Source organism: Poecilia latipinna, unplaced genomic scaffold (genome assembly GCF_001443285.1).
Source record: "Poecilia latipinna isolate Pla-1442-1.1 unplaced genomic scaffold, P_latipinna-1.0 Scaffold300, whole genome shotgun sequence".
NCBI classification, from domain to species: Eukaryota; Metazoa; Chordata; class Actinopteri; order Cyprinodontiformes; family Poeciliidae; genus Poecilia; species Poecilia latipinna.
Window position 1 is genome coordinate 20,537 of NW_015112916.1, and position 10,097 is coordinate 30,633.

Here is a 10,097-nt window from a genome sequence, read left to right on the forward strand (position 1 = left end):
ACACACACACACACACACACACACACACACACACACACACACACACACACACACACACACACACACACACACACACACACACACACACACACACACTCACTCACTCACTCACTCACTCACTCACTCACACCAGCTGTGATTAACCTAACAGTCATGTTTTTGGACTGTGGGAGGAAGCCGGAGTACCCAGCGACAACCGGAAATATACAAATCCCATGCAGAAAGACCCTGGACTGGGAATCAAACCCAGGACTTTCTTGCTGCAAGGCTACGCCACTGTGCAGCCCCCATGCTGTATTTATTTTAACATATTTTAAATATTATTTAACATAAGAACATATGTATATTTAAAATGTTGGTAGTGCAGCACAAAAAGTGATTGGCCGAGTAAAGAAAAAGTACTGTGAACAAATCTGTGTCAACTTCACTTCAAATCAACAGTTAAATGATTAAAATTTTGAGTGTCCCAACTAGAAAATCAATTGAAACTAATCAGAATTGGCTTTAGAACGGATACCGCAGGCTAATAACAGTTTTGAGGCAGCCTTCCTTAACCTCAGCCTATATTAAGTAACTCATAAAAAAAAAGAAGAGTTCAAGTTACAAAATCTGAAATGTATGACATTCAAGCCTTTGACATTGATTCAGCAGTAAACGATACCATTTTTCTTCATTTAAAATCTAAAAATAAGCTAAAAAGGGATCCAAGCAAAAAATAAATTAATTAAACCCACCTCCACTGCAACTATCTTCCTGCCAGGATGTTATCTTCTTCTATGATGACAACATCCTGCTTTGTTCACTGCGACAGACATATTCTCTGTCATGGTCAACACAGGCAATGCAACTGAAATTGCTAAAACAACATTTTGTTCAACAGGCATAGGGATGGGTCGGCGTCCTAACTCTGCAATAAACCTGATAAACTTCAAAGAGAGTAAAGTCTCTTCAGTCATATTAGTGTCCTAAATATGCATGACTTTTAAAAAGAGGAAATCATTTACAGAGCTGGAGTGAATATAAAAACTGTGATAATTATGGACTGCTGTGACAAAAATAGATTGTAAACAATTTGGAAATTAAGAATGCTGCAGCAGACTACACCGAGCTGCACAGCTGTAACATTGAAGGCAATGTGAGGAGTAAAGATGATTCTCACATTTCCTCTAATACCATCATTTGTCTCCTCATCCTCCCTTCCACTTGGCTGCAGCATACCAACAGCAGCAGCCCTCTGCAGGGCCTTGGCAGCAGTAAGGCACTATTTACCACTGCTGGCTCGCTTAGAGACTTTTGAATGGAGCTTCAGATTCAAGCGGCGGCGGCGGCGGGATAATAGGCCCCGTTCAAAAACCGCATCCTGAGGGTATCAAGTCACCCGTCTCCATCTTTACGACGTCATCTGTTTTTCTTTTTGTTTTTTTTTAAAGCATGTTCCCTCTACCCCCTGGCCCCCAATCTTCCTTTAAAAAAAAATGAGTTCATTCAAGACAACTGTACATGTTTTCTTTTTTCCATGGCGATGTTATTTAATGTGTGCACCTTCTTCCTGCTTCTTGTCCTGAACTACTTCTCTCACTATTTATTGGACTTCATAACGTCTGTTTTTTTCCAATGTGCTTCCCCCCCCCGCCCCAAAGCTAATGGCCTCTAATGAATGCTTGGAGAAGCCACACTGTGCTCCAGGACCACTCTGCTATGATGCAACGGGAAATTACTGACTAACCACCATCTCAATGGCAACTAATGGAAATAGGAGCACCATGCTGAACAGGGTTCCAACATGTTGCTGGAAGCAGACGCACATTAGCACATTTCACTGTCGAGTCTCTCTTTCTCACCTGATGTTGCCACTATCTGAGTCTTCGTCGTCTTCTTCCTCCTCAGTCAGCCTCTGTAATGAGCTGCTGACCCACATCAAGTGGTTTTTCAAGCTCTCCTGAGGCATCTCTGAAAGAAAAAAAAAAACGTACATTAAACTGATGCAATTGCTATTTGTGTTTTTAAAAAAAGGAGAGAAATACGTCTAACTAAATTTTACTCTAAGATCACGATTAGTGTGAATGTTCTAATTTTTTTTTTATTTCCAGTACACTTTTTGCCACTTAACTACTTCTGCATACTATGTGTTATTTCAACCATTCAACTATTACCTTATTCCGATCGTTCAGACTATGTATTTATAACTGACATCTTCTGTGTTTTATGAAATATTCAGCTTTTTGCAATCATTTTTGGCCTCTCTGAAGTGCACAGAACATCCCATAATTTCTTTTTAAAAATCTGCTACAACCTCATTCTATCCCTCATTCCTTCCCTCCTTCCACATCTCAGTACAAACCTAAATCCATCCCTTTTTCCAAAGCTAATTCAAACCCTCCTTCCAACCCTGCTTAGCTTTGTAAACAATGTTCTGCACATATTTCTAATAGTCTTTGGCTGGGATTTTTGCATTGACTGAAAGTTTTCCCTTCTCTTCTACAGTTTTCTTTATGTGCATTTCGCAGGCTTTTGCCTTATTCTGCTGGTTCTTCCCATTTCTTACATTTCAGCACATCCTCTGCAGTTGACTTCAAATGCTTCTGTAGTTTTCACTTAACATATTCAGCTTACAGCCCTCACATTGCATTTTGAAAGGAAATGCAATTTTTTTCTACTTTTAATTACAATTTATACATCCTTTGTATCCCACCTCTGAGTACAAAATGAAGCTGATGCTTCTTACCACGGTCTAGTGAAAGGAATTGTTATTGAACATTGTAAAGACAATTTATCTCCAATTACAGGAATAAACTTAACTACAACACAACCTGCAACTTGTTTACAGATTGAAAGTGGACAAAATAGCAATGGCTTGGTAATAAATGGGAGTATAAAGTGGCAAAGGACTAATTAATGCTATTTCTCTTGTTTAAGTTGCAACTCTTTCATTATTGTAAGTAAATTACTTATATTGCTGCTTTCACAGTGAAAATTCACAAAGTAGTTTGCAAAGACTGAGCAAAAAAAAAATAAAACATGGCTAAAACGACAAAAAAAAAAAATTAAAAATGAAGCTGATGCTTCTTACCACGGTGTAGTGGAAGGAACTGTTATTGAACATATCTAAGGAGACTCTAAATTCAAGGATACTCGAATGTTATGTCTTCAGCTTGTTTTGTTGTTTCATTGTTTTTTCTGTTGTTATTAAAAAGAAGAAAAGAAAACAGCTATCAAGTTGTGTTGATGACCAGAGTAGAGTTAGGAACTGCATTTTGGGAAAATGCTTTTCCTGTAACAAGGACATCTTCCCACACAACAAGATGACATTTCAGCTCGACAAACAAACTAACAAAGATCTGAGGGTCTCCTTGGGGTAAGTATTAAGAATGCAATGCTATTTGTGTATTTATGACTTACACAGGATGCGTGAAACTTGGATCCTTCACCTTTTTACAATATCATTACTATTCAGTCCCTAGTGAAATATTACCTTTCACCACAAACACACACACACGCGCACACACACACACAGAGTAATAATTAACTGTGATTTCTGGCAGGGCTTCAGTGTGTCCCTAAATGGCTCCATTCACGTAAATAATTCCTGCCTGTGGGCCAGTCTGGGCATACACTGATAAGCAGCACTCCTGCACTCACCTACTCTGCATCTCTTCAACCGTACACATTCCCCCACATAGAGCTGTTCATACTCCAACACTTACTCAATGCAGTTAAGCCTCTCTGTGTAACTATTATCAAGCCCATGAGCTGGCAAAGCAAATGATTAAACCTGTGTATCGATCTTGGAGAAGTAATGACACCTCACGTCATAGTAACTTCGATGTCTGACAAAAATAGTTACTGTATAAGTATGTGACATATAAAGACACAAACTTGAAGAAAAGCTGTTTACGCACTGCCAAATAACACTTTATTACACTATTAGTCACACTGGAGAGTTTTGTGGATTTTTCCCAGGAGTTAAGGCAGACAAACTCAGTGAGGATGTATGAGCACACTGACCTGAAGGCATGGTAAAGAGAGGAATCAGAAGACTTGGAGGGGACTGTGGGAAGAAGGCTTTTAAAGATGCAGATGGCTGAAATAGAGGGAAAAATGTTTTAACTGAATAGTGGAGATAAGACTTCACGTCACTTTCTGCACCCTTCAAATGACATCCTGAAAGGTAGGGTGATAATGCTGGAGCAAATGTTGGAGCGATGTGTCGTCACATTGCTCCAAATAGAAATTTGGACAACAACAAATGAAACAGAGGTCTATACAAACACCATAAGTCTTCCATCGGCTCTGATTGCTCCTACCGCAAATATCAATATTAAAAATCTAGGCTTTTCCACTTACACATTTTTAGATTTTTTTTTGTATAAGTTGAATCAAATTGTATACATTTATTTTGAAAATGCACATAACACATTGTATTTGAACTGCTGCAGTCTATCCTCGTAGTCCATGGAATCTCTAAGACTAATCAATCGCCTCTGATATGTTTAGTAGACACAATCATGTAAACTGAACATATCTTTAAAAAATAAATGTATCTTTTTAATAAAAAAAAATATAAAAAATGTCTAAAAACTGCTGTGTGTGTAAAGAAAAGACACTTGATGCAGTTGGTCATTGAGAGTTTCAAACATTTCTGCGTGCTACAGATAATTTCTGTTTCACTCTTGATTAAGCCAGGTTTTTAAATTCACACAGGCTAAAATAATCCAAAGTATGGAAATACTTCAAGTCAGACGACAATGAATGGAGGTTTGAATGTCCTGTAAGGCAAAACTTAAAAAAGTTTTGTTGAAAAAAATACTATTGAGGCTTTAAAAAGTAATAAAAAACTAATTGGAAACATAATCAGTTCAGTTTTGTGTTCCAATAACTGTATCTTCCATAAACCACAAAAAGTGACAAAGACAGTGTCTGAAAAAGAAAAAAAAAAGATTATTTCACATCTTTTCTTCCAATGCCACAAACTTAGATGGGCTCAAATTAAAAATCATTAACAGACATACCATGTCAGGGTTGATATTTTCCTGTTTCAGATTATTTCAATTGTGAATTTTGTAACATTTACACATAAAAAAAATAAAAATAAGACAGTTTTGGCACCTATTTCAGACCCACTTCAAAACTCGAAATTGAAGTTGACTAGAAACAAACAAACAAAACAAATCCAATGATAGAATTTAACTGAAACCAAAATTGTTAATGCCAGAAACATGAAACCCAAATTGTGTAGAAGTGATTTAAGGAACAAGAATGGCATCAGAAAATAAAGCAAGTATTTAGGAACTCAGTTTTAGTTTTTGCTTCTGGAAAAACAAAGGCATTAAATATGAAAAGAAACAGTTATCTATACTACATGGTTACATTTACCATACTTAGTCAAACCTACGAAAACAAATAAGCTATTTCCATATTTTTTTAATAACTTTTTAAAACTGTGCATCACCCTTGTACTTAGATAAAAGTTATGGAAAATATACAGCATTCACCTAATTGTTTCGTAGATAGTACATGGATTTTCAGAGTACCGCATTTACTGACTGCCTCTTAATATTTATGTATGATATGCAGGTGCCAAATAATTACAATATGGTCATACGTGACTTCTAATTGGATGATAAAGCAACAGAACCATGCTAAGGGCTGAAAGTTTCAAGCTAAAGCACACAGTGACACACCAGGGCAGCATATTCGCCAATCACTCCAGGTGATTATCTGGACAAAGGTTTTACGTGTAAATTAATCATTTGAATTCATTGTCAGTCGAGTAGAGGTGTCGGCTATGGGAGTGTAGTGTGAATAGTGGAGCTCTCAGTTGGAGATGAAGTGATAATGATGGTGAAGATTCATCAGCAGTGAATTTTCCTGCTGAGTGCAGGAAATTGTTCTCCACCTTAGGTGTTCGGCTAACCCTGTGGTGTAAAAATAAGCTTTTTTTTTCATTTACTTTAATAATGAATCATCTTCACTTACATTCTGAATTTTGTAGATTCTCTTCTCTCAAGTTACTAGATATTGAAGATGATTTTTTGCTTCAATTATGAAAAGGAGCTTAAACTGCAACGTCCTCACAAAAACAGTCTTCTGCACAATGATTATGCAAGGCTTTGTTGTCTGTTATTTTTGAGTTTTTCTAGGCTTTAGCTACAACAGATTATGTCCAAAATCTTTCCGCTTAACATATAGTGTGGCTTTCATCACACAACCAGACTTCATTCTCTAGCATGTAGGGAAAATAGAATGTAGTATCAAGAAAATATGGACATTTAATTTCCTTCTGCACATTATTTTCTTTAGCAGAGAAGTTTAGATATACAGATATTGTTGATTTTTGTGTTCATTCTGATTGCACTTATTAGTTTGTCATAATGCAATATCAATCTTTTTTACTCTTTCCCCTTTTTAATTTTTCTTCCATCTTTGTCACTATGAGAAAAAATAAAGTGCTTTACTGACTCTAATATTAAGCCATATAATAAGTAACAATGTGAGTCTCTTTAAAAAGGAGAAATAAATAAAAAATAAATAAAAATTGTCTTACCTGAGGCTGCAACCGTGAAAGCTCCATGAAGAAGCATTTGGTAAATGTTTGAAAAACATTCTTAACACGCTCATTCCTTTCAGTCTGTTTAAGAACAGTCCTGCCAAAAGTGGAAAAAACCCCAACATATAACTAAAATATTCAGCAAGAAACAAAGAAATAGACTATTGTTAAATGACATCTTAAATTCAAATTAAATCCACTGCACTTACCTGAAGATGTCATTTACAACCAGGAATACTGAACAATGTTGAGCACAAGCTTTAGGCTAAAACACACAAAAGGGGCAAACTTCACAAGCTATGGCCAGACATGTTAAAATGCATCTACAATATCAGCAGGTTTCAGAAAACAATGGCAACAATAAATCACTTTTTAACAAGAGTGCTTAACCACCAGGTGGCACTGTTGGACCATCTAAATGATTACATTTGAAATCATAGTTTCTCTGTTCTCACTTTCTCCTCATTAAACACTCAGTTTCCCACTCTGTCAAGCCTCCCTAACACTCCCACATACTCATTTTCTCATCTCCTCCTAATCCACACTCATCATGTGTTTCAGATTTAATACATTCTAAAACGCCCCAGTGCAAACATTTAACAGCTGTACTGTGCATGTCGCCGAGTCCCTAATTATCTGGCGCTTAATACGCAACACATATAATGCCATGTGGTTCACATGTCATATACCTCACAGGCTTTACCCCAGCAGAGCAGTACAATAAGAAGAGATGAATGCTTCTTAATGTTGTGCTTCCTCCTTTTTTTATTGTTTGTTTGTTTTCGCTTGATTTACTGGCAGCTGGTGGAAAAGCAGCGATTTGTGGTTTAGAAAGCCTTAAGAGTTGGGACTTCATATAGTGCAGGTAAAATATATAACGGACTCTATGTCCATATATGAACAAATGAGGAGTAACCTGATTAAATAGAGGGAATAAAACCGGACATACTATCAGTAACAGAGTTATTAAATGAAATGGACAAAAGACCAGGGTATGAGTCAAATTATAACAGAATTAAATAACAAATAGTTCCACCAAGTGTCCATACACTGTAATTACAACCACAAAATACTCCAAACTAGTTTTTACCTTCGTCTTATAAAACAAGACCAAGCAATTGCCCATTGCATGTCTCTGCTTGTATGCACATCAGAGATTAGTTACCAAATGGCTAGCATAAAATTGTACATCCTCACTTTCATTCATGGATGTGTGTGAAGCATCAAGGATCCCGACAGCTGCGTTTTTAGCATCCTCCTCCATACCTTACGACTAACACTTCACGGAGAGTCAATTACAGCACACAACAAACATCCTGTTTCTTTTTAGCAGTCTGGGGCAGGAAGTGAGTGTTTATTGTTATTGGGCCCTCTGCCTGGGTCAGAAGGCGGTAGGAAAAGCCAGAATGAGGAATGCGAACACATTTTTATGTTTCCTATTTTTGACTGTAGTATAAACAAGTTCGAGAAAGGAAGGCAAGCGAGGGGATGGACGGAGCCCAGACATCTCAGATTTCCTTACTTTTTATTTTTGTTTAGAAGTATCCCACACAGTCATATAAACAGACACATGAAACCTGAACCTCCCTTTTTCTTAATAAAAACACAATGCCAGATGTAATGTAATAATCAATACAATGTGAGTAGATGATGGACTGGATTAACACAAGGGCACATAATTAAGACCATACATGGGGCCCCAAGACACCAGATGAAAAGGAAAAATTCATCCTTCAGGTATCAACAACCGCTTTGTTACTGGTCAGTTGATTCCATTTGGAGACGCAGAGCGAAAACCTAATCTGAATAGATTAGGTTTTCGCTGATTAGTTCAAAGCTGATTAGTTCACTTACAACCAGGAGTACTGAACAATACTGAGCACAAGCTTTGGAATATTTTGTGGATATTCCATATGCTTTGGAATAACCATAAAATATTGTGAACGATCAAATAGTCTTAAGAATTCTGCAGTATTTATAAAATATCACATGATCATTTTAGGCATCGGTAATTGGAAAAACAACTCGAAACGATTGTATTGCAAAAATCTGCAACGGTATTTGTTGATAAATAAAAGCATTTCAGCTTGATCAGCCATATGTAAGGGCTTCAGGAATAAATAGTTTGACGATCTGATGCCCCTTTTGCATGTTCAGACTTGGGCAATGGCACCATTATTCTGATCTTTAGGAGAAAAATCTAAAGGAGAGTGGCCAGCCACCATGCCTGACCTTTAGTTCAGGCACACTTGAAACTAATTTTATGACAGAACAGTTACTCAAAATGACAGATTTAATCAGATTTATCTGGCAGGTTTAATTTCTGTATATGTAATAGTAAGCCAAATGAATATGCACTAGTGTGCACTGCCATCTCTTAATTTGTGAGAAGTATCTCTATACACAAAGAGTGTGCAGTTCCCCTTGACATATACACAGGTTAAGTGGACCATCACTACTGAATAAAACAAGCAGCACCGCCTCACAAGCCTGATTAGTTCAAAACAAAAGGTAGGTAAGTTTGTCTTTCCCACTTAAATTTTACTGACATTCCTAACTGCCAAAAAAAAAATGCAATCAGAAAGTGAGGTAAGCAAGATGTCAATAATAACCTTTGTGTGAGTAATTTTATGGATGTGTACAGAAATTTGGCAGCGACGACATACAGAAAGCACGCTTTGGCAAGATTCAGAATTTGCTTTATCAAATTTCTGCTAGTGTAGTTTCTGTGACGAATTAAATTCCTTCACACTGATCCTAATCTCCCAGTGACTAAAAAGTAAATCTGGAAAACAACTTGCATCTAAAAGTTAGCCTCTCTTTGGGCAACAAATGGTAAACATATCACTGTATTGCCGAGATGAAGTTCAGTACCGGCAATTCTAAAATAATAAAAAAAAGAACATATATGAAGCCATATGAAGTGACGAGCACTGAGCCATTGAAGTGATAGTGAGTATGATATCACACAGCCAAATGATGTGAGATGTGGTCTGGAGCTTGCCAAATTATGTGAGAGGCAAGCAGAACAAAAGCCAAATAGATCTGACAGGCAAAGAGCTCGATAATGACCCACCCCAAAAAAATACAATGGAACATTCCTAAGATCCTCACTTATTAAAATGGTTTGGTTTCAGTTTACAAAGTGCTTCAAAGGGAAACTGAACACATATGGATGTGTGCAATGGTTTCTCTTGTGAGACTCTTTAATTTGAGGCAGATGAGACGCGGTGTACCAAAAAGCTAATTTAACAGGAGCAACATATTTATCAGAAGCTTATCAAAGGGATCAAGTGTTATCAAATCAGGAAGCAGAGAAAATCACAAAAATGCTACAGCACAAAAGTAAAGAAATTTCTCTTCAACTCATTGATAGGCAAATTAGAAGTTATAACAATTCAACAGTTTCACATTTTTCCTTCCTAGGACTTTATATATATATATATATATATATATATATATATATATATAATTTTTTTTTTTTTTTTTACCCCCGGGGGTGTTTAAAATTTAAAAAATTTTTTTTTTTTTTTAAAAAGGTAAAAAAAAA

General features: G+C 36.6%; 1 protein-coding gene across 2 annotated transcripts in view; it reads right to left on the bottom strand.

Annotated features, from left to right (window-relative positions):
* fancc (FA complementation group C) overlaps positions 1 to 10,097 on the bottom strand; it is a 46,747-nt gene that overhangs the window by 13,664 nt on the left and 22,986 nt on the right. For both annotated transcript variants that reach the window (XM_015034477.1, XM_015034476.1), the window contains 4 exons: positions 6,757 to 6,812; positions 6,545 to 6,644; positions 4,006 to 4,081; positions 1,842 to 1,950 (listed from right to left, as the gene is read on the bottom strand). In XM_015034477.1, coding sequence (XP_014889963.1) covers positions 1,842 to 1,950; positions 4,006 to 4,081; positions 6,545 to 6,644; positions 6,757 to 6,812 — 341 coding nt within the window. The remainder of the gene's footprint in view (positions 1 to 1,841; positions 1,951 to 4,005; positions 4,082 to 6,544; positions 6,645 to 6,756; positions 6,813 to 10,097) is intronic.